The sequence below is a fragment of the Taeniopygia guttata genome, chromosome Z (genome assembly GCF_048771995.1).
Source record: "Taeniopygia guttata chromosome Z, bTaeGut7.mat, whole genome shotgun sequence".
Lineage (NCBI taxonomy): Eukaryota > Metazoa > Chordata > Aves > Passeriformes > Estrildidae > Taeniopygia > Taeniopygia guttata.
The window spans coordinates 78,910,313-78,938,290 of record NC_133063.1 but is presented as its reverse complement, the minus strand read 5'-3'; the positions used below and the strand labels follow the sequence as shown (position 1 = coordinate 78,938,290).

The following is a 27,978-nucleotide window of genomic DNA, read 5'->3' as shown; positions in this document are numbered from 1 at the left end:
TTCAGAGCTATAACACCAGCAGTAAATAGAGGGAAGCTTTTAAACAGGTCACATTCAATGGCAAAAATCTCTTTTCTCCCCCTGCCTCACCTAGGTCCTGCTGGCAGTAATAATTTGACAATAAGAAACGTATTAAGAGTTTTGAAATGATGAAGTTTTTTGAAGCTCGCAAAGATTCCTTTGTAGTGTGAGATATGGTCTAGTTCCTCAGAGTACCTTCAGGGGAATAATTCTCCTTTAATTACAGAGACCTGGGAAACTGGACATGTCTTCAGCATGTTCTGCTGCCAGGAGGAGGTTGGAGAGTATTTATGGTCTGGGACAGCTAAAAGATCTTGTAGGAGATCATTTTAGTCTTGGTGTCTGTTCCATAGTTGCTCATAGAGGTGGGGGTTAGACTGGGCTGATTGAAGTCCAATATTCATAGAATTGATGAAGTTTTCAGAGAATCACACATTTAATTTTTTTCTTGCTGCATTTTGTGGGCTAACATGGGAAATTATATCTAGTCTGTAATTGTTACATCTTGTTATTACACTTTTAAAATACCATTAACCTTGTCAGTTCTAGAAATTTCTAGGCAGTGAATGCAACATCCATAAATAATGTGAAAAAAGGAAAGCTTTTTAATCAGTATCGTCATCTATGGGGTTCAAATATTTAAAGCACTGCTTTACTTGCTCCTGTCCTAAAATTTTCCTTATTTTCACTATGCTTTTTTAGTTGCATTACATACTGGTACAGTATGTAATTTTCAGAGAAGGTATCAGGGAATTTCCATGCAGTGCTGTGAAATGCATTTTTCTGTTGTTTCTGTTGGTTATATGACAATTATATCATGTGTAAGCACAGCAAACACAGGTTCCTCCTTGTGGTGGTGCCCACCTCCTCTTTTCCAGGCTGCAGTGCAGTCTGAGAAATCCTCGTCTTGAAAATGAAATCTGGCTTTTGCTAAAACCATGATGGTTTTTTAAGAGATCTCAAACACTTGTTCGTGACACTCGGAGGAGTGTTTGGGTCCTCTTTTGCAAGCATGGAGTTAAACAGGTTCTCAAAATTAGGTGAAATCAGAGTGTTTGTAAGGGCGGTTTGAGTCCTTCAGGATTTACAGGGCGTGCTGATGGAATCAGGCAGGAACTGTTAATTACGCTGATTGTTCCTCTCTCCTGCTCTAAACACTTTTCCCTCCAGGAGCAGGTGAGCTGGGGAAGCCTGGCCACGGACAGTCCCCTGAAGGTGCGGGTGGCCATGTCCAGGCTGGGCGGGCGGGAGCCCATCCTGGAGCTGCTGCCGGCCCTGGGGCGCCGCGTGCGCTACACCATCGCCCGCGGCAACCGGCACGGAACCTTCCAGATGCTCCTGAGGGACGGCACCAGCCGCCTGCACGCCGTCAGGGGCAGGGCAGCACGCGGGCGGCACGCCCTCGACATCACCAGCGCGGCCCTGCCCGAGGAGAAGGAAAGGCCGGAGAGCGGCCATGAGGGCAGCGAGCCCCAAGGAGAGGCCCTCAGGGTGCGGCTGTGGGTGCACCTCTATTAGTCCTCTTCAAACCCTCCTTTTTGTGTCTGCACACCCAAGAACGGCTCGTTTTCAAGGCGAATCCGCTTTGGGAAAGTGTGTTTTGGGAGAGGACGGCAGAGGGGAAGAGCCCTTCTTTCCATCCTGCCAAGACTGCAGAACCGCCCTTGCAGGAGGGTGACTTAAAGCTCTGCCACTGCCAAAACTTCTATTTACAAGGGCAAATCATGGTTACTGTATCTTTTATATAACCTCGATTTAAGTATATTTAAAAAGCTAAAGTTCAAGAAGTCATCATATGGCACTAAATGGTACAAAAAATGTGAGCTATTTTTTTTTTTTCTTGTTAGCAGTCTGAAACATTTTGGGTATTTTGCTATAGTTCCTAATGAAAAAAAATTATAGAAGTTTATTTATTTTTAATGCAGTAATATATGGAGAAAATAACAAATTATGTAAACAGAAAGGGAAACTTGCTTGTTTTTCTTTAGTTTTATAAATTTGAGGTATAACATTTTAGAGGTACTTTTGTAATCAAGAAAAAAAGTAGATTTGAAAGATGTTTTCTTTTCTACTTGGACCAGCATCTAAACAGTATATAAGTAATTCTAAAATATATCAGAGCTGAAAGATCAGTGTAGTAGGATATTCTGAAGTGGGAGATTGTAAACTGTCCACACAGTAGGATATTCTAAAGTGCTCTTGCAAATGAGAACTAAGGGGGAAAAAAAAGGGAAAAAAAAGTCATAGAGGACAAGTATCATAGTATCAGTCTCTGCAGAGATGGTATTTCACAGCAGCTTAAGGGGATTGCATTCTGAATCACCCACAGCAAATAGTGGGAGGAGGCACAAGCCCTGTAGCAAAATACCTGGACTGTTTTTAATCATCCCCTTAGAACTGCAGAACCAAACTGTGCTGCCCTTCCCTCAGTGACCTCATGAGCCAGCACAGGCAGCCACACCTCACGCTCAGAAAGGTGCTCCACAAACTGGCATTAATTCTTGCAGGCAGCTGAAGGAAATGTCTCTCAGAAGAGAATGTTTCACTCTGTTTGGTGCTGGCTCAAAACCAGGGTGCATTTCCTGAGCCCCGAGTGCTGTGTCAGGACTGCCACACCTGCAAACTCAATTATTGCAGCGCAGGTGAGGGGAGTTGTGTATTTGAAGTTCATTTGTTAGAAATCTCATTAATGCTGTAGTTATACATGCCTCATTTTATCATAGCTTGTTCTGTAAGAAAGATGATTGTACAATGACTTGAGTTTTAGTTTAGTGATTTTTTTTTTTCCTTTTCACATTTTGTACTGTCATGTGTTAAGTGTATGTTTCAATGGTGCTTTCTGTGGCAGCTGGTGCCTGTAACTGGCCACACAACAAAATCTCACATGTGAAAATAGCCAAAGCACATCCAGGATTGTTCCAGTTGCATGACCAAAGACTATACGAAGTAAAACTCAGTGATTTTTCTTCTCTTTTGTTGAGTTTGGGGATTTTGAAAAGAGATATTTTAAGAAAAGAAGCTTTCTCTTGAACATTTGTATCAGTAAGACAACATTTTTCTTTCAATAAAGCTTATTTTGGGTTATTGTTTTGTCGTTTATTTCAGAGTCAAACTGGTGATTGATTTAAAGCAATAGACAATACTAGAGTCTGGAGCCACATTTATTGGACATTGCTTTCAGAGATGGTTGTGCAAGTTTCAGTAGGATTCAAAGCTGCTTCTGGGTAAAATGATTGACATCTGCAGGAAGAAAGAAACATCTAGGGGTCTGATAAATATATACAGGACAGCACTGCCTTAAAGGCTTAACAACTGTAATAGAAGAAGGCTTCTTTCACTCCAAAATGGGAGCTTTCCAGGAAACCCTGCAGGAAAAGCCATCAGGCTTGCACACAGCAGAGCCTTTTGTCCTTTGTCAGACATGATTTCTCCTAGGCTACAAATTCTGGAGGATTTTCTTGGCTGGATTATTTGCATGTGCTGTGTACACTTGCTAGATTTTTGTAGTTAAAAAAAAAAAAAAAAAAACAAAAAAAAAAAAAAAAAAGAAAAACCCCAAAACCCAAAAAACTATAATCAGATAGTTCCATATGCATTAATTAATTAAATAGTAAGTAGCAGGTACAAAAAAAAAGTGTTCTCTCTTTTCTAGAAAGGCAGCATTACCATCCACCATTTTAAATTCCACAAGACATTTATGCACAATCCCAGAAAGAAGTCACTCCCAGCTTCAAATTCAGATGAAAAAATAACTAGAATTAAAAGAAAAAAAAAGTCCAAAACCTCTTTGCCATCCAGCCTGAAACAGTATATATTTCTATGTCCTTTTCTCTAAATTCTACCTTTTTCCAGCTTGTAGCCTTTTAATGAGAAAGCTGACTGCACAGGCACAGACATGCATGGTGTCCCAGGAAGCTACAGAGCCCCCAGGTCTTGCTGCTAAAAGTGAAATTAAAATCTTGCTATTTAAGAGAGCCTGCAGTATCTCATGGCAGCTCAAACCAATATTTTAGTGTCTATTTGTTAGACCTAAGGTAGGCCTAGGCAGCAGGGACTTTAGTTATAACTATCCATCCTGGGTAGTACAGATACAAGTTTGATTAAAGTCTTTTAGTCTAATCATCATCATAAATTTAAAAAGAAAAATTATATTACTCGCATAGATATGTCTGCTTTGCCATCTTTAATCCCTCAGTTGTGTGAAAGGCTCAGTTAGGCCCATACAATCACTTATACATGAACTGTTGGCATAGACAGCGTTCTAAAAAGGGCTGTGGGATTCTTATGTGGGATTTTCCTGTACAGACGTGGGATCAGCAGGCACACCTGGGACTGAGGGCTGCAGGTGACAGCTGAAGGGTCTTGGTGCTAAACCCACACAAGAACCCAGGCATGGAAAACGGATTATGGCAAAAATCTCACTGCCCTGAGTGTGCTGCTTAATTCTTACCGTGTGTAATTAATTAAGCTTGAACACCTAAACTGAACTGAAGCTGCCTTAAATCCAAGAAGAGGGCTGGGTTTGTGAACTCCACAATATTCACACTTCATAAAGCCAGGAGGGAATGAAAACATGAGAGGGAAGAGCTAAATTTCGTATCTCAGATAAAATCCTCGGTCCCTACTGTGGCTGTTGATATGTTTGACACCAAATCGCTGTAGCAGGGATAGGAAATGAGTTCTTTGCTCCCACAGAACTGGTGGAGGAGGTGGTTTCTCACACGTTCCAAGAAGCCAGCCACATGTCAGCATGGGTGGCCGCAGAGAAGTCTGACCCTGTGTGTTTGGGCACGGTTTTAGCGTGAGCCAAACCCTCCCAATACCTCCCTCTGCCTGGGCTCGTCCAAAAATGAGGTTGTTACCCAAATCCTATGAAGATGTCAGGGAAAATACAACCCTCTTCAACACTTGTCTTTTTTGTGTTAGCAAGACAGACATGGCTTTATTCTTGGCCAGGGTTTGTGAGGGTGGCTGTCAGATTTTCAGCCTCCACACTGAAGCTGATGCAAAGCTTTTCCACTCATTTATACATATCTTGCAAATGGTGAAATTATTGTTGGTTCCAAACTACATAATTTTCCTCATTAATCAGTGCTCTTTCCTCTGTTGGTTATTGATTTTTCACTATTCATGCTCATTTGGCCCAGTTTTAGTCCTTTTACCATACTTTTCTCAGACAGAGTCAGCAGCTTTCCAAGGCTTCATCTCCTCTGTATCATCTCGTTACTCCAACATCCTTGAAGTGCCATGAATTTAGGATCCCAGATGTCCAACCCTCAAACCCCTTTGGCTTTGTTTATTGAAACTTGTCAGGGTGTGTTTTAGCAAAATTAGATTTCCAGTGATTTAATGATCAAAGAAACCATAAGAGTCTGTGAAGAAACCTGACTAGTGCTGGCTAAAAGTGGTCTCTGCTTACAATTAATTAAAGCAACTAATTAAAAATTAGTTAGGAAAGTTATAACATTTCCATTTCTACTCCAGACCTCCAGACACAAAGAATGCCATCAGGAGCTGCTCTTGGTGCACCATCCCTTTGCTGCCTCAAAAAGCACTTGTTACACAAGCAGGGTTTTCTTGGTACATTTTAAAATCCTGTCACTAACAATGTTTTCACATAAAGTAAATATGCAATGCTTTTCTGCAGTTTTGTCCAATTCTGGTATTTCTATATTGGTCATATACTTATGGAAATATTTGCTATTTCTATGCATTGACCTCTAGTATTTCCTGAACAATGTAGACTCAAACACACCTGTCAGTTGCCACTGAGATTTGCCCTTGGGCCAAAAAAAAACCAAAACAAACCACAAACATTTAAAACCAAAACAATACAAATATGTCTGTGGCTAGACAGACACTCTCTCTTCTTTGCAATGATGAGAACTGAGGAATTACTGTCACCACTACACCTGAATTCTGGAAATTCTTGGAATTTCAGGCCAAATCACCAAACTCACAGCTGAAAATGAGCCGTGTTCCCATGGCCTGGCTTGTGGTTTTGAATCCAAAGAATAAATATAAATTAAAGAAAACAGGACCTGACCCTGAGTTTACTTATTTAGCAAAAAGAATTAATTAAGTACCTAAGTGAGAGAAATACAAAAGTATCTCTGCATTCTGTGAAATAATTTTCTTATCTCCAGGCCTTGCTGTTCTTCATGTGGAGGCAGCCTCACACAGGATGGGGAAGGGGAATATCAAATAACCATCTGACCATAACGCTAACATCTAACCATAACCATCTAACCATCACATGAACATTCAATTTTTTGAAAAACATTAGCTTTAAAGTAAAAGTCAGCCTAGAGAGCAACCATAATACCCAAAGGCACAAATATCAGCATTGTTCTTTCTGCTCCACAAAAATCATCCAGCAGAAGGCTGAAAGGAGCTGACTAAAAACTAATTCAACAGAAACCCTGCCAAGGAGTTTGCTCCCAAGGTTAAAAGGTAATTGAACTGTCCTTCCTAAATCATATTACATTTCTGAAAGCCATAAATTCTTAAAGATCAGAAATAAAATCGGTTTTGAGCATGTGAGGTTGACACTTGAGAAGAACTGCTCCCACACGACACTGGCAGGCAGAAATGGCCTGAGTCTGGTGTAAACATTTAACATCAAATAGGGAAAGTAGTGTGGCACAAATACAACACATCTGGTGTGCCATAATTGAGTAGGAAGCTTAGGTCATAATTTTGTGCACATATTTTTACCTGGGTGGATGCGCAGCCATAGAAATGTCAAGAAGCAGATCTGGTAATTCTGAGAGAAACTGGCAAAATCCAACAATTCCTCTCCCTTCCAAGTGGGCTTGTAAACTCGTATAGCCTTCATTTTTTATGCTTAATTTCTTAAAATTAAAATTAGAATGCCATCCCCAGTCTCCTGCTATTGAATCCAAGTTGCCCTCATTTCAAGGCCCTAGTTTTAGGGATAATCACAATCTCCAGGTCAAAAATGAAGTCTGCAATCCCACACCATCTGATAATCACAGAGATCTTTTTTCTCTCCCCATCTAAATTACTCATAAATTATCCAATCGCTAGCTTAACAATTTCTGTGTCATGATTTCACGTTTTCTTTTTTATACTGTAAAATGACAGCCAGTGTTTGGCTGGATGCCTTCTTTTCATGGCATTGTTTCAAACACAGCTGGGAGAGTGAAAACCCATAGTTAAGAATCAAGGTTCAGCTTGAAATGCCTGTTGTTAAATCTATCAAGTGTCTCACAGGACTTAGATAAGATAAATTAAAACAAAAAAAAAAACCCCAACTACAGTGTTTTTAAGGCCAAACTCACTGCTGAGATACCTCAGCTCCCTGTCCCTCAATCTTGATCAATAAGATTGATCACCAGACAGTTCTGCCAGCAGCACCCACACCTCTGGAAAGTGCAGTGTGTTTCTGCACAGGCCTCTGAAATTTGTAGAAAAATCCTTTTCTGAATCATTTGTTGAATCCCTTTTTTTTTTTCCAGCATGCCTAAAACTCAGTGAAATCCTTACATTGTGTACTATTTTTACACGGACCAAGCACAGGGTGATGGTCTCAAATAGCTGCTCTTGAATTAGAGCTGAGATTCCCTCATTGAGGGATGGCTCCTCGTGTAGCTCATCTATTAATATCACTCCATGGAAAATACCAAGTATACCAGACAAGCCATTAATTTAACAGATTGAAATTCCTCTTCTTCCTTATCACATGATGCAAAGAAATGCTATTTCTAAGTGTTCCACAGAATAATGAGATCCATCCAGTCCCAAAACAGATGGTTTTTTTGGCTAAACAGCAGCTGTCGGGGAACCCAATTTCAAAGCCAAGATGGAAGCAGAAGATTTATTAGAAAATAAATTTTATTGGTATAAGCAAACTTCTCAGCTGCTCAGAACACAGATGTAAATTTTATAAAGACACACACACAAACACACACACACACTTCAAAATTTGAGAGTTTGTGGAATATGGAGCTAATCACAGATGAATCTTTTTGTTTTCCTGCTGGATGAACTGAGTTACACCCAGCACTTACTTAGCCAAAACCTTTCCCATGGAAAGGAGCCACGCTTGATTCAAGCAGGTCTGAGCAGAATGTGATTAAATGGCCTGAGCTGGCTCCTGGCTGCTCCTCTGTGTTCTCCAGCATCCTCCAGTGACAGGAAAACTGAGCTGCCCTTCCTCAGGACATGTAAAGTCCAGAGGAAGGGCCAAGAAAAACAAACCACAGCAACCAAAGCTTGAATGGAGCAACATAAAAAAAAAAAAAAAAAAAAAGCATAAAAAGCTTTTGTTTCCTTAAAATTACGTTCAACACCCATGAAAACATTGCTGCTGACAAGAGCAGAAAAAACGCAGTAAGTGACAACATGAAAAGGGCATAAAATATGGATATAACATGGCATGGTCAATAAAAACAAACAAACAAAAAAAAAACCACAAAAAAAAAAAAAAACAACAACAAAAAAAACCCACAAAAAAACCCCACAAACAACAAACCTGTCCTTTGTGGAAAGCAGTGGGTTTTTTTAACATTTCTGAAGTTCCAAGATGAACACAGATAGAAAATGGTATCATATCTATTTATCCACAGAACATGAAAAATGTTGCAATTACAGTGCCAGATCTGCCTTCTCCATTGTCCAGACTTTCCAAAATGAATGAAATAGAAATTTCTTCTATACATGAGAAGAAATCACTCTTAATTCTCAAGTTCTCTGTCTCCAGATTAAATAGTGAAAGTATTTTATGTATCATGTAAATACTTTTTTTGTGACATAACCACCACCTTCCTAAGAAAATGCCTTAGGTTTGCTTTTGTTTGGTGTTGCTATTTAATTAAAGGAAAAAAACACTTATTTTCTTAATTTTTCACTTTCAGCCATGCAGTAGCAAAGAACTGTGCGTTCAGGTGTAGAATGCAGTCTGCACCTGCATTCTACACTGGTTATGGGGGCAACCAAGAACAAATATTCTAAAGTGACCCAGAGCAAAACCAAGATTTGTTAAAAGTAAGAGGAAGCAGAATCTAGAATATGGCCCACACAAGCTTTAAAAACCACAAATTTTCAGTGATCAAGTATCAGATCAAATACCACTCCATAACTAAATGGTTTATACTGAATAAAAAGAGAGAGACAAAAAAAAGTGAGGAAAAAAAGGGCAAACCACTTTAAGCCCTTCCATAGTACAAAGCGCTTTTAAAATAAAAATAAATGAGTATACACAGAACTCATTCATACGCCCTCCTTTTGCTCTCGTGGCAGACACATAAATTTTCATGACTCTCACCTCCTAAGCTGAGACCCGAGATGCCTCCAGCAGTTTTGCAGGTGTCTGTTCCTGCTCTATTCCTTCTGGGTCTGAATTTCAGTGCCCCAGAACACACCTGAAATGTGTGTGCTCCACAGCTCAGAAGACCAAGTGGGAGAGTGAACCAGTTTCTCCTACATTTCCTAAGAAACAGGAATATTTCTGTTTCTTAAAACAAAAAGCAAACAACCTCCTATCCCCCAAGGACTGCTCAGAAGTGGCTCACCTGGAGGACAAACAACACCAATTTCCAAAGTCTGTCAATGTGACCTGAGCAGTCTCACTTGTACTAAAACCATCATGAAAATCTGAGATCTTATGAAGAACATTGTTATTCCTCCAAGCTCCACATACCACAGGCCAGTTTAAAAGGTCTGTACATATATTGCAGTGCAGTCAGTGAAACTACACATCTTTGCCTGCTTTTGTTTAGATTTGGGAAGTATTTTCCTTTATGCTCAGGGACTGAAGGAACAAGCTGGTTTATGTATTTGAGTTTTCTTTATCAGAAAATATTAATTATCCCACAGGAATGTTTTAAAGTAGATTACAAAGAGTAATTTTAAAGTGTTATTTTAAAGAAATTACAAAAAAACCCACAAAACTTTAGGTGTTTCCCATTAAAAGGTTAGAGAAAATATTATTATTATTATTCAGAGCAAAACAAAACACAAAAGGATTTTATCTGAATTCCAAATCTACCACTAAGTTGTCTCCTGGCATAAAAGCTGCCATAGAATATGGTTAATTACTATCAGAACAATGACAAAACTACCAGCTGAGAGCTTACTGCCCTTTATTTAGAGACTCACAACACCTGGCCAAAGCTACAGTAGGAGAAGGCTTTTATTACTACCCTTGTTTAATCCTGGGAAAGTGAAAACTTCTAGATTGTCATGCATTTGGAGTCATGACACATGGATGCATTTGCAAAGACAGACTCCAAAACCACAAATTAACGCTGGAATGTTTTTATCTGGGGCAGGATGGGTTTTCTAGAATGACTGATGGGTTTGAGGGTTGGCCAACAGGGTGGAAAAAGTGAGATCTGTGCTCTGGCTAGAGAGGAAATCGTAACCTTGCACTTCCAACTCTCAGCTGAGGATCAAGCCTCATTTTTTCTAGATCCTTACAAACATGGCAAGAACATGAAAGCTACCCCCAAGCCCTGCAATACAATGAAAATAAAAATATCATTAATAAAGAGTTCTCAGTAAGGTCTGTCATGTATTTGCCAAAGGCTGAACTTTCCTCATAAATCCCGCCGTGCCTGAGTTACTACTATTACTGCTGGAAGGGTACAGAAAGATTTTAATGAGAACAAAGACTCTTAACAACGCTCCATAAAATGAAATCTGTATGAGGTTAGCCAAAATCCCACGTGAAAGCCCACACCAGTGTGTGGTTAGCCTTGATTTCACCTGTTAATTCTGCAAATAGCTGTCCTTGGTTGACTCTGCAGAGTGCTGTTTGCTCCTCTTGGCAGGCACTGTGCTTTGACCTGCCATGACTTCCAGGTGCTTAAACTACTAGCCTGACTTTTGTGCTGCTATTTTTGCACCTTATCAAATGGTTTTCATTCCATTTTTCTTCAGCACTGTTACCCATGAGGGAGGAATTGCATTAAATTGCCCCCAGGGTTTACAAAACACACAGGCTAACACTGGATTTTCTGGCACATTCTTTTGCACAGGTGTCCTACCCCTTACTTGATGTGCAATTTTATTTAATACCACTCTACATGTTGTTGTATGCAATTGGTAACAGCACTACAGTGGAATTGTTCAAGAGTCGCCCGTAATTTGCAGTGCTGTGGTTAAACCATCTGGCCAGACAGCTTGGTCTGAAAAAAATGAGTGACCTCACAGGGAGGATATTTCAAGGCTAATCCCAGCTCTTTAATTTTCAGCCAGAGCCTGTGGAAACACTTTGCTCGTGACTGACTCCACGGTACCATCTGTTTTAAATAGACAAATTTAATTGCAGAGATGTTCCCAGATTTAGTAGCTGTAAAACTACAGAGTTCAACAGAGTGATAATATTATTTTCAAGCTAAATTAACTTGCAAATGTGTCTAGTGCTACACAATTCCGTTTCCTTCAGTATTTTAACCAGCCAGTACCTGAATATTTCAGGATGACTCAAAGAATTTTCTTTTATTCAGGTGGTTTTTTGTTGTTGTTGTTGTTTTTGTGGGTTTTTGTTTGTTTTTGTTGGAAGTGGCAGACAGCTGTTTGTTACTTATGAAGTAAAATGCCTTATTGGAATGTCACAGATCACTCTGACACTAGATGGGACGTGTCAGTGTGTTCTAACATCTCTTCTCTCTCTGCCTGCAGCATTTCTCCTTCTGCTCTCCAAGGTAAACACAGCTGGAAGGAGCCACTGAGAAAAATCAAGGTTGGCAAAAAGACTGTTTGAACTCATCAGGCAGCTTCTGCTTGGAGCAAACCCCCAGTATTTTTCCCCACAGGGCCTGGCAGAATTAATATTAAACTCTTCACCAATCCAGTTAAAATTATTTTTTAAAAAATGGAAAACAATATTATTATGCTGATATTTGTTCTTTATTCAAAGTATGAAGTTGTTTAAGGCATGGAACCAATGTAACACTGCAGGAAGAGTGAATTTGACAGATTTGACAGTGCTGCTTTAGGTTAGGTGAAATGCTGAAAGGCAGTGGTGCCACCTGGCGATAATATTCTAGTTGGAAATCCTAGAAACTGCACAGGAATAGGATTTCCCTCACTAAAAACGATGTTGCAATAGCAGGAGTTTTAGTATTGCCGTGCAAGGATCTGAGGGGTTACCAGGGGATGCACCTGGACATGGAGCCTCATGATGGAGTTTGTTTTGGCTGCAGCTCAGCAGGGTCGGTTTTCCCCGGATCCCAGGGAGGATTGTGAGGCAAATCTCTCAGAGCCAGGGGCTACTGCCATTAATTGCTGTCAATGGGAGTGAGAGGGCTGTGAGCGCCACAAGACAGGCTGCTTTACTTTTATTTTTACATCACTATCAGCAAAGCAGAGCAGGCTGACATTGCCCTGCAGGCCTTCGCTGCTTTCCCTCTGTAGACTGCCTCACTACTGAGAGATCTTTAGAGGAAGATGTGTTGAAAAGTCTAATTTAACACAGCCTGACAGTTTAAATCCTGAGGGATTCCCTTTCTCCACTCCCTGCTTGTGTTGTGAGGTGCAATTAAAGCTGGCTGTGCAGGCAGGATGCAGAGAGGGCTCCTGGAGATAGAAAGCCAGTGTTTTTTGGGAGACAGCAGGCAGACCATGGGACAAAGAAATTGCTGTCGGGTCCCTTCTGCTCTCAGATCAGCAAGGACAGGGTGTGAGAGCCAGCACAGGCTCCCTTGGTCACTTCTGTTGGTGCAGCTGTCAGCGAGTCCAGAGGAGCCCCAAGGATGGAGCACAATCTGTCAGCTCCTCCTGCACTTCAAGAGAAACATCTTTCCCGGGGCTGTTTGGAGAATGAAACATCTTCCCTGCTGCTGTTTTACCATTTTCTCCTTCCATGTTAACCCATAAGTCTTTGGACCAGCTCTCTCTGTCCTAAGCACCAGCAGTGGCCTCCATCAACCCAAAACAGAGTTAACTCTGGAAACCTTTGCAGCACACAAAGGCAGGACAGCAGGAAGGATTTGAGGTGCTCCACTCGCTGCCTGTGTGGTCACAACTGGCCTGAAGCATGGCTCCCACCCGGCCGAACACAAATCAGGTTTTGGGATTTACAGGACCCCACAGGGGCTAAGTGAGAATTTTAACAAGGCTGGAGAAGAACACCAAGGTGAGGGCTGTCCTGCTTCCCTGTTTTAAAACAAAATCACAGCACCCATTCTCTGCAGTGTGAGCCTTCGCTCTCTTGCAAGGTGATGGGATCAACCTTGATAAACTCCTCATTTTTTACCTTCAAATGCATGCTCGAGGTCACTAAGGTACGAATTCAGCATAAGGAAGTATTATTCAGATCCACCTCTTCACCCCACTCCAAGCAAAAAGAAGGATCTACAAAAAGCTGCTACAAACCTTCTGTGCCTCTTCACAGAATAAACCAGGGTAGAGACAATGCCACGGGAGCTGGCAGGGCATTTTTAACAAGGTTTGCCATCCCAGTGGCCTCCAACCCTCACCCCTGAGGTTTAAACACAACTAACAGTGAATATGTAGAAGAGCTCTGAATGCAGCAGGGATCAAATACCAAAACTGATGAGATTATGAAGTTTGTCAGCGTTCTGTAGGATTTTAACAACAGAACTCACCCTTTCTGTATGCTTTTAAACTTCGAATTTTCAGTACTTTTTAGTGGAGTGTACTGGAGTTAGGGACAAAAGTGTCTTGCTCACAAAGCAACTTTGCAAGACTCTAAGAAGGTCTCCCAGTACACTTCATGTCCCAGTGGACTTCTATTTCAATGGGACAAAGAGGAGATAAGAGAGTCCTTCTGTCTATTCAGGGGCAAAATGAATTGGAACAGATTTTTGGACACCACCATTGCAGCTGAGACCCACCAGGGGATGAGGATGGGTCTGTGCTGTCTTGCAATCCATGGCAAATTTTACAAGGTTTTACAATTTTACAAGGTTAATTTCTTATACAATGACTGCTGTTTCTAGACCTATGAGACACAAACATTCCCCCCCCCAAACAACAAGATGGTTTTGGTCTTACACCAGACACATGAACTGCTTTAAGTTCCACTGGTCCTGTGCTAATTCCCCTACGAAGGTAATTTTTAGATGGATGCAACAAGCATATTCATGTCAGGAATCAAATTCAGCATGAACCTCAAATTCAGCATTAACCTGTTGAATTACAAACATTATTCCCATCCCATTAAGAAAAAAAAAAAGAAAAAAAAACTTTATTAGACAAGAGTTGTATTGAATTCACTTCCTTTATTGCAGTGACATCCCCCTGGTACAAAGTATTAACTGCAATAATTACGTTAAAACATTAGAAAAGCATTTGTGTGGGACAGTTACAGTACAGTGTCAAATCCTCAAACCAAGTGGGCCATGACACACTAATGCTCAAATCTTTTAAATTATTTTTAGTTATTTATTTTAAATATGTAAAATGTCAGAAAAAAGCATATAAAAAGAATGTATGTAAAAGGAAACCTAAATACAAGTGAACAAATAAATAATTGATTTTCACCAGCTATTATTGTCTAATACGAAGGAACCTAATCTCTTAGAAGGTATGAATTGCCATGTGTAAGTGATTTAATTTTCCATGTAATTAATGATGATTGGAAAGTAAGTAAATTTGGCTTCAAAAAAATCAAAGCAGGAGCTGGAGTGACTGCCACTAACTGACATCTGTTGCAGAGAATTACTATTAACTGTTCAAATTTAAGTGAGCAAATAATCTTGGAGCTTGCTCTCATTTCTAGCATTAGTGGACTCCTGAGAGTGCATGTGAAAAGCATCCTATGGTATTTCACAGACATGACCTTAACTATCCCCATTACGCAGATTTAGATATACTTTATATAATTTTATACACATATATGCATGTATACACACACTTCATTTGGTTTCTGTGTTGTGTTACAGATCACAAGCAATGGTTTCCTGAATGGGCAAATAAACCTTTTTAAATAAGTGTACCTGTGCACATTTTGTTTTTTGTATTTTTTTTAAGATAGCAGCACTAAGTCCATGCCAAACTTTCCATCCGCTCAAAAGAATGTTACCCACAAAACAAGGAGAAATGTGGCAATGATTCCATACGCACAACGTGACCACCTTATCCCCTACAAAACACTGTAAAACCTGTGATGTTTATGTTGGTAAGTTGGATCCACATCCCCTCAGCTGGAAGGAAACGTTGCTTTGACCCCACACTGTCTTGTCTTACAATGTTTTACTGTAACAAGCTGCGTTCATGCTGGCATCAGTTATCTCACATTAGCAGCAAGACATGCATGTTTGTTTTCCTGTAGAAGTTTTGAAAAAGTGAAATGATTCCATAGTCTCAAATCCAATTGACAGAAAAAGCAAAAATAAAAAAAAAAATTTTTTTTTGCAGTTTACCAAAAACCTGACAATGGTGGACACTGCATATTTTTATCTTTAATCACAAGAAGTTGAAGCCTACTTTGCCACGCAATGATTATACTTTGTCCTTCAAAAGGAACTGTTACATTTCAATTTGATCCGGTATTTAGCAAAAAAAAACCCAAAAAAAAAAACCCAAACAAAAAAAAAAACCCAAACAAAAAACAACCAAAAAACAACCAAAAAAACCAACCAAAAACAAACAAAAAAAACCCACAAAAAATCCCACAAAAACAAAAATCCCCCAACCAACCAAAAAAAAAAAAACAAACAAACACAAACAAAAGAAAAGGCAAAAAAAAACCCCAAAAAATCCTTTTCTGTGCATCCTTAAATGAAAGTCGCTCACCCACTGGTAAACTGATCCAGTAGCATGTCCAATGCTAATATCAAAAGCTTATGAAATGTTTTTAGGCAATCCTTTCTATCCAAAAAACATTAGGAATTTAAAAAACAGCTCACATTACTAACCTTTATGTACAAAGGCTCAAGTGAAATTTCTTTTTGCAGTGTTTGCAGTAGACTAAATTATGAAGTTTCCAAAATACACAATGAAAGGGCACACAAGACTGGCAGTTTCTTTATTGAACATAGAAAATGTATAAAGTAGGATGTATGGAATAGATCAAAATTTATAGACGATAAAACCTGAGTATTATTTGATAAGACTAAATTAATTTTCTGACAACTGAATGAATTGACCTAAAAACATCTCCCCATAGAACTTAGTGGTCCGTTTAACCATTTGTTGGAAAATGCGAGAGAACTGCAGCTTTTACATTTCTTACTGGATAGCACAATTCCACATAGTGTTTACAGTTTTCTGTTAGATAGCATCACATTGCTTATATTATCCCCATTCAAGCCTTAAGTCGAGTTTTATTTCAAAAATAAGTTGAAAGTGACACTAAAACTTAAGAGGCCAAGAATTAGGACAGGTCTATCTATTTTCTTCCAATTTGTATTAACGTAAGAAGCCTCAGCCAGCAAGATGAGCTTGATTCAACAGCAGAGCTAAGACTGAGAGGACATTCCCCTCTGCCATGGTAGATAAAATCAGCTGTCTGTCTCAGACTGCCAAAGTTATACACACTGTCAAATTTGAGGAAAAGGACCCTCTCTACAAGCAGAACTAGTTTTGTTACAAAACTGAGTGGCAGTAACATCAGGGATTCGCTTTAGTTCAATTGACCTGACCCAATTCTCACCTTTAAATCTAACAGATATAATAATAACAAAAAAAAAATAAAACCAAAAAAACCAAAAAACTTTCTGACAGTAAAAAACATACAGTACTAAGAACTAATAGCTCAATGGAAGACTGAAAAGCAGCATTCATTTTTATTGTAATATGGAATAGACTAAAAACTAAAGGAAGTCTGATCGAAACTCTTAGTTGAAGGCAGATTTTGACATTCTATATAAATTTACAAAATAGGATGTATGGGTGAGATTTGGTTAATTTCAGAAGGCACCTCAAGGCTAAAAGGCTTTTATAAATCTATAATCCTTTCATTGATCAAAAATACAACATTTTATTGCTGCTATTCAAATAGCAAACAAAAAGCTCGTCTTGTTCTTCAGTCTAACAAGGAATCCTCCCCCATTAAGCAAGATTAAATTACAGAAAATATAGAATACAACTGAAGATGTCACAACTTTAGAAATACAGTGACTTTCCTTGTGTGCTTTCAAGTCAGTGAAATAGTGAAAGAAGAGTCACTTTTTGCCTTTGTGATGTTAATGAGCTCTAGACCACGGCAGTCACTCTCCCCTGGGCACTGCAGTACCATTTCATCTCGGCTGTGCCACGTGCAGCACTCTTAGGAATAGAAGGTGAGGACGCTCTGATGATTCCCACGAACCAGGAGGATTGGTGGCAGATCTTTAGAGAGAACTTCCAGCCAGGCCATGTACAGTGCACTGGAAACTGCCCCTTTCCGTGCCACTGGCAAGCTCCTGCAAGCCACAAGGGAAACAACTTTCACTGAGCAGAAAAACCTGGCCAGGTACAAGTCAGATGGCAGGAAGCACGACAGATGATTCTAGAAGGATCTAAATGTTAAGTCAAATTTCCTAATCTTTTTAAATTTATTTTTTAGCCCTCCTCAGAATTAATGAGTTGAAAGTTTGTGTCTGGAACATCACAGGCATTTACATCTATTTCCCCCTCAGTTTTGGCCTGCTAACACCATTTATATCCTCCTAAGCTGAGGGCATTTTCCTCATTTTCAGCATTTTTAAATACAGCAGTAAGAAATCTACAACCTACAAAAAAATCTGCCTCTTTGCTTATTCACACCAAAAGCAATCCCCCATAAATCTGTGAGCAAGATAATGACTTAATTTTATCTAGAGAGATCCTCTAGAAAAGAAAATCAAAGGAAGGACTTGAGAAAGAGGGGAGTAACTGCACACAGGAGTAGAAAGAATGTGAGAATCCTGAGCTGCACCACAAATGTGGAGGTGATAAACTAAAGCAGCATAATCAAAAAAAAGACCATTTTTTACTTCAGCTGAATGGCAGCTCTGTATTTCTAATAAATAAATACAGCCAGCACTAAAATCTTGAATATGCCAAGGCAAAGACTTGTTCCTGATCAATATTCACACTTATATTTCGAATTACAGCTCCATATCAATTCAGGTAACACCACAAATTAAAATAATTTACTTACATGACGATTATGTTAGCTGTACTTGAATGTTCTTTCAGCAACTCATTTAATCTAATCTGTCGATAAGTCTGTAAATAAAATTAAACCTGTTAGGAACAGCTTTCCTTTAAAAACTAGAAAAAAAATCTTAAAAAAAAAAAAGAAAAACAGTGTGACAAACTGGAATGAGTAATTAATAAAGTACTTCCAACTCACTGTGGAAACTCCTCACTATCAAAAAACCTGTGCTTGTAAGGTTGGGGAAAAAGTAAGCAGCAAGCTCAGAATGTGCAAGTAAGCCAAGTATCTATTAGAGGATGACATTTATTTCCTCATGCAAAGAGAAAACACCTGAGAAGAAATACTTTTGTGTCTCTAAGATGCACAACAGCTTGGGAAAGACATCAAACCTTTAAATACTGTAGGAAAGCAGTCTGGCCCCTGCATACACTCAAATGCAGAACCTTTTTGCCTTTGTGAACCATCTAAATGGTTCCAGATGCTACTTTTATCTGCTATTCATAAAAACTGCTAAGTAAGAGTAACAGGAATAACAATTCTCATTGTTATCACAACCACGACTGAAGCAGAAGGAAGTTTTAAGTGATGTAACATTCCAAAACAAGCCAGAACCTTTGTCTTGTAAAGCTCGAGCTCATTATCTGTTATCCTCCATGGTTCATCCTCCTTCATTTTATCTGCAACTTCTTGTTCTTTATCATCCTCATGCAGTCGGAAGGGCTCTATCATTTCCTCAAAAGCTGCAATACTGGAAGGATTACATGAACAAACATTAGAGCAGATAGGAATTTTTACGTCAAAAATTATCTTTATGGTAACAGAAATTAAGTTTTATTGCTATGTAAAGATGAACTGAAGTTCTTTTCCCCCTGCCCGTTGAAGTTAGACCATCCAATTCAGCAAACAATTCACCATACAATTAAAGCTTTACTCAGTCCAGAAATTTACCTCTAATTTTAAAAGCTGAACAGTACCATCCTTAAAAAAGGGACAATAACTAAGAGAACTAAGTTTGAAAGAGGAGGAATTTACATGTAACAGTAAGAATCAGCTATCAAGTCTCAAGTATGCCACTGCTGTTAGGATTCTGGCTTTGATCTTTTCACTTTGTTTCTTTTATCTCTTTCCAGTACAGTCCAGGAGCCACATTCAAATGAAAAAAACACAGATATCTAACTTGGTCTTCCTGTTGCACTTGTAAGAATATGAATACTTTGAATTTACCAGGACTTTAGAGCAAGAACTTCAGAATAAAACCTTCTGAAAATCAAGGATGAATTAATTTCTGCTGGGAAGAAAAACTCATGTTACCCTACTTTTTTATCTACATTTTCTCCAGGAAATACCCACATCACAAACAAAACATCTTTATATCTACCCTTGGTGGTCTTTAATGTACAATGTAAAATGGTCTTCACCTTAATCAATCAAAAGAAAAAATAAATGATCTGCTATTCTTTGGCTGAGCAAAAAGGAGATCTAATAGGAACATTATTATACAGCACAGCACCTGTTGAAAATTAATCTTCCTCTACTTGGTTTGCAGCTGCTGTTAATACCTAAATGTTATTTAGAAATATTTTGGATATGTTGTGGGGATGTATCCACAGAGACAGAAGGAAAAATGCTCTCAGAAGTAATCCATGGATCACTTCTGTTAAACAAAAGTAATTCCACATGATTCTAGGATCTCAGCTGTGATGCATAAATGGGTTCTACCCCACTGGAGTCTGCACCTTTCACAGCAGCAGGGTCCTGGAAACTGGATATCCAAAAGCACTAGAGTGCCAGAAATACTTTGTTATCCTTTGTTTTAGTTGCTCAGTGTAGTCTACACATTTAAGAAAAAAATACTAAAAATGGTACAAAAGAACTCGCATTAACTCAAGCATTTAGCCAAGTTCTAAAATAACACTTTCCAATTTCCATGGTGTATCGAGACTCTCAGATAAAATGCATGCCCATACAAAAGATATTTTTACAACTTCAGCATACTCAAGAAGGCCTGAAGGGAAAGGAGGATAATGGCAAAGGAGGATATTTTTAGATCATACACATTCTGTTCTAAATTTGTGCTGAAAGCTTTTTTGAAGTTGCAAGTAAGAAATATCATATGTGTACACTGAAAGTCCAAGCAAGTTTAAAAAAGAGAAGGGGAAAAAAAAGAAAAATCAGGCTATTTCAAGACCAAGCTTTGTGACACTCAACTAAGACATTATGAGATTCAGATAATTTAAATTTTGGTAAACATGTCTCTTCTTTAAGAAGATTGCTCCAGAAATTCAGGTTTGTTTTTTTTTTTTTTAACTTCATTTTTCTGAATTTATTATTAAAATCTAAAGGCCAGAGATTTTTAAAAAATACATATTTCGATATTCTTGGCAGAGTTATTGTTAATTATTAATTCCCCACATTTTTGTGAAACACTCAGTAACACAGGATCTTTTGTACCATAACCTGTGTAGGAAAGAATGAAGTGCAAGACATCACAAATTCAATTAACAAATAAGATGTGTTTCAAGACTTACTTTTCTTTCTTTGGCTTAGTATTAATATCCCCAAGGACCATAATATCTGAGAAGTCTATCCGAAATTTGCTGAGCAAAGTAGCCATCCTGCATCAGAAAAACAAGCCTTTATACATGATCATAGCTTTAATTATTTCTCATTTTAAACAGATAGTTGTTTGGTAATAAAAACCACTGGTTTAAGGAACAGAAAAAAGGCATCTTAAATGTAACAAGGACAAAAATCAAACTGACTTGGCATATGACTATAAATCAACAAGAAAAAAAACCCCAAACAGTTTTATGGCTTTAAAATAAGAGAAGAGCTCTCTCTTGAAGATGATCTCAGAAAATATTTGGAAATAAGTGTCAGATAGCACAGGAAAATTAGTTTGAGGTAACTCATCCAAAAACAATCTGGGGGAAACAAAACCTTTTTTTCAGAAAGGCAACACAATAGGATCACACCTCCAGCAAAGAACAACTGAGAAAAGGCAAGAAGGAAGAGAAGTGATCCAATGTGTAACACGCTCTATTAGCATTTGAAATGGAATTTTTAAGGCAAACTTACGCTCTTCTGTCATGATCAATCCTATTTATTTTTCCACCAATGAAAACCCTGATCTTGCAGTCCTTCCACTTCTTCTTGGTTGTGATAAGGTAAGGAATCAACAGTGTCAAACCTGTGATTTGAACAGAATTTCAGACAAATTTAGAAAATTGTACTTTGTTAAATTGTACAGATTTTGTATCAACTGACAGAATAGCTACTAACAACTAAATCAGAATTACTCCAATATATTTTTAATCAACATTTAAAGGTTTTAAATTATAAAACACATTACCTCCATCATCAAAGAGCCACCAGACATCAATATTGCTCTTGCCTTGTTTCTTCTGGAACTGAGAACTGGCATCAAGAAGTCTTTGGTCAGCCACGTTTAAAGGAGAGGATGAGCTCTTTGAATCTGGAAAAAATACATGGTAAAATTTTGGTTTTGAAGTGCGTTAGAAAACCATCAAATGCAACCTAATATTTTGTGATATACCTACTTTTAAATGTAAATTTTCCTTTACGCCCTCCCAACCCATCTCCAAAGTTTGATTGACTGAATATAAACTGAACTGGCTCTATTTAGGGTGTCTAGAGAATTCTAATTTCATCAGCTGAAGTAATTTAGGAGGCATCTGAGAAATAAAGGATGTGTGAAGTCCCTACACAGACATTTGCCTGGACAATTTAATTAACTTTGCTCCAGAGCTTTTAGGCCATGCACTCTACCTCTTGCCAATGAGAGAATTCCCCTAAAAATACTGTAGGTAATTAATTTTACAAGTAAATGTCATGTCCTAAGCAAAGCTCTCCTTAAATCCAGATTTCCTTTAAGTGCGTGGTGAAATTAAAAGCTACTTATGCATACTGGGCCCTTTTGCAGAAAGTCCTGTTTTGCATAACGAAGTTACTTGATTTACTGAGAACAAGACAATATATATAATAGCATTTTCAGTTAGAATAATACAGATCCCTTCTTGTGAACTGCAGGAAAAAAATCCCTAACCTCTTTATTGTAATTAAAACTTCAGTCTGAGCAAGAGCCAGGACTGAGACATTTGTCTCTGTCCTTATTTTATTAGGAATTTTTTAAATTTAGAGCACATCTGTGACTGATTTACATTAATATACTACTTTATTGCATACTGGGACTTCTTCCAAACTGCCATCTTGTGCTTCAAGATATAATCTCACTTTCCATTATTAAAACACAAAAGCTTCTAGCTGCTGAAATTACGAAGAAAATGTCAAAACAGTTCAGATGAATTGCAGTTAAGGCAAAAATACCTGATTAATTCAGAAAAAGTAAGTGGAAAACTCCTTATTTAACTTCTCAAAATGCTGATTTAAAAGACTACTTTGCATTATTTCCACATGTTCACTGCACTGGTAACTGTACTAAGACTTAATTTTGAGGATTTTGAATGATTTCCAAATAACAGAGCAATAACCATGACTTTGGAAGGTACACTGAATAAACTTAAAGCACTTCCACTACACCACCAGATGTTATTTCCTGAACCAAGCAAGGACCCAGACAGACACCTGAGACACAGAACTGAGAAAGCAGAAAAGTCATGAATACATTTCAAATGCTACTTTACAAAAAGAGTTTTTCAATTTTTTTTTTAATTCCTACACTTATGCACAGTCCCTTCTCAGTTGCAATTTCTTCTGGGAATTTCCACAATGTTGGTTTTTTGGTTTTTTTTGTTTTTTCCCACAGCCCAGTCCCTAAGGATGAAGCACATTCTAAAGCAGATACGAAGAAAGAAATAAACATTGCATGGTTGGGATTTTCCTCTATGGTACTTAGGTGTAGAAAGTATTACAAAAGGATAACTAAAATCAACAATGTGAAAGAATGATTTAACACAAAAAGATGGAAAATGCCTGCCTTTATTCAACAGTGGTTGTGTTGGAGACTTTCCATCCTCCTCCTCCTCTGGAAGGTTTTTAAAGATACAAAATAAAAAGGTTAATTTCCTTTGTGATATTAATGAACACAATACAAATGTAAATTTTAAAATAATGAGAAAAATAAAGATGTGAAACGAAGCAGGTTTTTTTGCACAGAGAAAAGCACACAAATGCAGTCTACCAAATCCTAAGATTCATTTCTACTCCAAAAAAATTATATATATGTCCACTACCCATCTAACTATTAAGGCTTTTGCTTTATAAGAAAAGTGTACAGTTGTTTATTGTCATGTCAAAGTACCTTGAATTATTTGAATCTGTTAATATGCAAATAATATTCTAGTCTGAGATTAAAAAACCTCCATACATTTAGCAGCCTTCCCATCACTTGTAAGATATGGGGCACAATCCTCAAGCACCTTTTACTGTCTTTCAAACTCAGTAACAAAAGAAAACTCCACTGTAAGTCATTGTCTGCCATCTGGTTTATGTAGGGGACTAGAAACAAATATTTATTTTACATATTTGTAAGATCTGACCCAAAGGACTTAAAAGACATCAACATCTATAAAAGCATAATACTTCTACTTCACAGACAAAAAAATCCTCTAAATAATTCTACAGACAAAAAAATCCCTGGGCAAAGAGAGAGAAAAGCTGAGGAGGAATGAGAAAAAGAGTGAGAATCCAAGGTTCATTGCTGAGAAGCACTTACCTTTGCGTGGAGCGGGAGTTCTTTCACTGGATGATGGAGCAAAAGCTATGGAAGTGTCTGTCTCAGACTTCTTGCTATAATCCACTTTTACTATGACATCCTTGGCACAGGGAGACTTCTCTTGGGATGACAGCAAATCTTTGTGAAAGCAAAAGACCTATTAGAAACCACTGAATTGTTACAAATAGCATCAGCAGAGGTGTGTTGGTATCACTAGACTGAGTGTGTTTAACATTAATTACAGCTGCTGCCACTGTTAGACCACAGCAAAGAGGGCAGGAGGGGGGAAAACAACACAAAAATATTCTGTAAATGTCTTCAGAGCACAAAGGGGCTCCTCCCTTGAGCAGAGCTGTCATTTTCTGTCACTTTCCCAGGCTGTGGTAGCTGATTGCATGCCCAAAATCTAAAAACAGACAGGTAACACTGTGGAAATACAGCTAGAAGAGGAAAAAAAACCAATCACTTGGTGAAATGTTTTCCATTTCCGCTTTTATCTCCAAGAGGAAGATGAGCCTTAGGCACAGCACAGACCAAATGTCTGTCTCACTGCCAAGCCTTTTTTCCCAGGTTTGGCTTCTGTGGAGCAGCTGTCAGAGCTGAAGCAAACTCACAGTCCCCAGTGGGTACCAAGATCCTCCTGACACCTTGGTGTTACATTCCCAGTTTTCTCAGCAGTGTTGTTTCCACACTGCAGGTTCATTCCTTGCCGTTTCTCACACTCCTCTGCCCTCCTGCACATGGTGACAGGCTCCCTGGCTCTCTCAAAATACTAAAACACTCATCTTTTCCAGTCAAGGAACCTCCTCTTTCAGGGGGATGCCCCTACTTGTGTCATTTCCCCTCATGGCAGCAGCATTGTATGGAGCAAGCCACAAACAAATTATACATTATCAAACCAGAACAGCTGCACCAAAGCTCACAGGCTTGGAATTTAACTAAAATTACACCATTCCACCTAAAATTAACCAAGTCTTCTGCATAGGAAACCTTTCCAAGTTTGAATCAGACTACTCAGAGTCCCTAAACTCGTCTATGTAGGGGTTGGCAACTCACACCAAACTCAGTGGCATCCCTGCATATTGCAATGTTTGCTGTGATTTTACAATTTCTGGGCCTGAGCCCCAAATATTTGATGCCAACCTGCCAGCATCACTAATTAGTTTCAGAAAAGTAGGAGATCTTCTGGAAGTAGTTGTATACAATTTAAAAATATAAAAATGGCAAACACAGAAAATCCAAGTCCTGCTGCTGACCATGGGTTACTATCTTACAGTTCAGACTTTCTAATTTCACTGAATTTTCCTGCATCATAGCACTGGTGTTTTGATGATTTTTTTACTGAGCTTTAATATTTTCAGAGTGCAGTTTCAGAAGGGAATTAGAACAGCAAATTCACCAGGTGGAACAAAGTCATACCTTGGCCCTGAAGGTGAGAAATGTCCAGGCCCTCCTTGAGGCGAATGACAACTACACCATACTGAACATCAAAGGCATCACTAAACAAAAGGGACAAAAATAAAATATTTTAAAGCTTTTTCTTTTCCAAATGAAAAAATGCCCTCTCCCTGAACAAATTCCGGCGATTAAGCACTGCTGTTGGAAAGTCCCAAATTAAAAATTTGCTTTAGAATGTCAGTTTCAATTCCAAAACACTAACTGAGCATCATTTTAAGAAAAATAATATTTAGAAAGGATAATTATTCCTTTTCCTCCCTTTCTCCACGATGTAAACAGTGATTAAATAAAATCTACATGAACAGGTCACTCAAGTTCTGCACAGATAGTAAGTAAGATCCACCAAGAAGTTTAGATTTTTATCCCCATCCATCAAAAAAGGGATTTGAGTAGATCTTTTTGATCTGAGATCTAAAGATTTCTGACATCTTTCCAAAATGTTTGGGTATTAAAAACACCTAAGATGATGCAATTTAATATCAAAGTAGCTGTAAGTTAGCAATAATGTGCCTAGTTCCATTACATCTAATAAAGGTGAAAAATCACACTAAAGTCAAAAACAAAGAGGCAGAACTTCATTACTGTAGAAAAGAGCAAAAACCCTCAGTAAATTGCTGAGTGAAAGTGGAGTAAAATTAGTAACAACCCCAGCTCCAAAATATAAGACAAGAAAAAGATGAACTTATATCATACAGTTTGCATTAGTCATTAATCACCACCCTTTACACAAAAATACCTTGTTCAGTACAAACAACCATAAATCAGAGAACTCCCTCCCATATCATTTCCACAGCAGAATTTCTCAGGATTTCACTAATTAAACGCTTCCATTTAGAAGTAGTAAGACTTGATTAGAAATGTTTGAAATATCAATGTGTTCTATAGTAAGTGCAAGAAAAATTGAGGTTGATTTGAGATTTGTTTTGTCTATTAGTGAGCATTTTAATTTCATTATTTAATGTGTTAGATTTGTAGAGATTAGATGTGTTTCTATTGTGTGCTTCAGAAACTTTTAGTTTTCCAGAAATACATTTGACCTGCAGTTATTACCTCCTGAGGTTTCTTTAGGGATGTGGAGAACCACATGACTTGCTGACCTTGACAGATCTTCCTGCAAAAGCCATCCCAAAATAAAATAGGAAAAAAAAAGAAAAACTAACCAATGTGTTTCCTTATTTTTCCACTGTATTTGGTGCACCTGCTTTTCTTTTAAAGACCTAGGTGAGATGACTTTTCCTAAAGCCCCATCCTCTGTCTCTTTTAGAAGCATTTTAAAAGAAAATGAGAAATATAAAAGCACAAAGGAAGTGGGTTAGCCAGCACTTCAACTGAACACAAACACCCCTGTGTAAGTAAAATAAGCATTGCTTTTTCCCTCGAGTGTTTGGGTAGCAACACAAGTTACTCTTATTAATTTTTCAGCCACAACTGGTCTGTCTGTCAGTACTGTCAATTTACTCTGGGATTTCTCTTCTTTCTCTATTAGCCTGGGTGTCAGTGCTGTGTATCTTGTCAGTAAAGTATTTCTCCTCCTTCTCAAACAAGAGCTCTTAAATCTCAGACCTCTACTACAACTCTATTTTGACACAGAAAGTTATTATGGAGATTTCTAATCTGCTTGAACTATACAGACTTGCTTATTCATTTCCAGATCAGAAAAAACCCCAGGTGTCCAAGACTGCTGAATGGAAAATCTAGGTCCACTTGGAAGAGACCTCATGTAACTAAGATCTTTCTTACTACCAAACATACTAAAATGGAACATAGCAGCTAAAACGTTGTATTTTCTACTTACTGGAATAAATTGATATAGGTTTCAACATCTCTCATATCACCTTGTCTCCAGTTTTTCTTAAATCCAACAACAAGGGTGTTAGGTCTCATTCTACCCAAACCAGCAGCCTAAGAAGAAGAAGTATTTTACAAAATAATATGATACTGACACAACTGAAGGTTCTTTTTTTGCTTCAGAGAATAATAAAATACTTTTCATCAAAGCTTTAAGATAGTTTTGCAAAAGGAATGTATTTAAAAGCATAAAACCCCTTCCAATTTTGGTGTGCATCTTCAGAATTTTAACTTTTTATTTTTTTATTTTTAATACCTGCATTAAGTATTGTCCTCCATCCCTCAAGTCCTCTGCATGCACTGGTGCATAGAAAGCTTTCATCTTGTTTTTAATTAGCCATCGCTGATATTTAGCCAAATCAGTTGATAGTTCCTTCATGGCTTGCCTCCGAGGACCCTTTCAAAAGAAGAAAATAATAAGAGGGGAGGGAACAAGAATTAGGAATATGAATATTGTGAGTAAAAAAGCCCCTCCCAAATTTTTAGTCACTGCTAGAAATGAATTCAAATTCAGAAAATCTCAAAACATGCTTGCACACTATCAAAACCACCCAAACCACAAAATACCAGGCATTATCAGCAACAAAAATTGAAAAACTTTTACCATCTTTAGGAAGAGGTTTGCTCAAACTTTAGCAATCTTGTTCCTTCAGAGAACAACCCTCTTCCCCAGGGGGTGGGCATCAGCTTGTCCTCCAAAGCATTAATATAGTTTTAAAAGAAAAGGGCTTTGTAAAAAAATATACACAGATGCAGGATGACTCAATATTATACTTTAAGGGAGTCTTTGTATCCTGCAGTCAAAGTCACCTCCTCTTTAAATACTTCCTTTACGTCATTTCTGTCAGGATTAATCTTTTGTATTCCTCCTAGACATCAAAGTGCTGAATACAGGACA

At 38.2% G+C, this 27,978-nt stretch overlaps 2 protein-coding genes across 4 annotated transcripts in view; one reads left to right on the top strand and one right to left on the bottom strand.

The window, feature by feature from the left end:
• The window catches only part of FBN2 (fibrillin 2), a 116,322-nt gene extending 113,217 nt beyond the window's left edge, over positions 1-3,105 (top strand). The window contains exon 65 of the mRNA XM_030258070.4: positions 1,192-3,105. Coding sequence (XP_030113930.4) covers positions 1,192-1,539 — 348 coding nt within the window. The 3' untranslated portion in view covers positions 1,540-3,105. The remainder of the gene's footprint in view (positions 1-1,191) is intronic.
• Positions 3,106-14,214: 11,109 nt separating this feature from the next.
• The window catches only part of SLC12A2 (solute carrier family 12 member 2), a 53,496-nt gene continuing 39,732 nt past the window's right edge, over positions 14,215-27,978 (bottom strand). For 2 of the 3 annotated variants that reach the window (XM_002189138.7, XM_072922940.1), the window contains exons 17-27: positions 27,337-27,477; positions 27,028-27,134; positions 25,194-25,273; positions 23,775-23,912; positions 23,037-23,084; positions 21,432-21,554; positions 21,158-21,269; positions 20,608-20,694; positions 18,692-18,827; positions 18,080-18,147; positions 14,215-17,360 (exon numbers count right to left, since the gene is read on the bottom strand). In XM_002189138.7, the coding sequence (XP_002189174.5) occupies positions 17,225-17,360; positions 18,080-18,147; positions 18,692-18,827; positions 20,608-20,694; positions 21,158-21,269; positions 21,432-21,554; positions 23,037-23,084; positions 23,775-23,912; positions 25,194-25,273; positions 27,028-27,134; positions 27,337-27,477 (1,176 nt within the window). In that variant the 3' untranslated portion in view covers positions 14,215-17,224. The remainder of the gene's footprint in view (positions 17,361-18,079; positions 18,148-18,691; positions 18,828-20,607; positions 20,695-21,157; positions 21,270-21,431; positions 21,555-23,036; positions 23,085-23,774; positions 23,913-25,193; positions 25,274-27,027; positions 27,135-27,336; positions 27,478-27,978) is intronic. The other variant, XM_030257629.4, reaches the window with a different exon arrangement.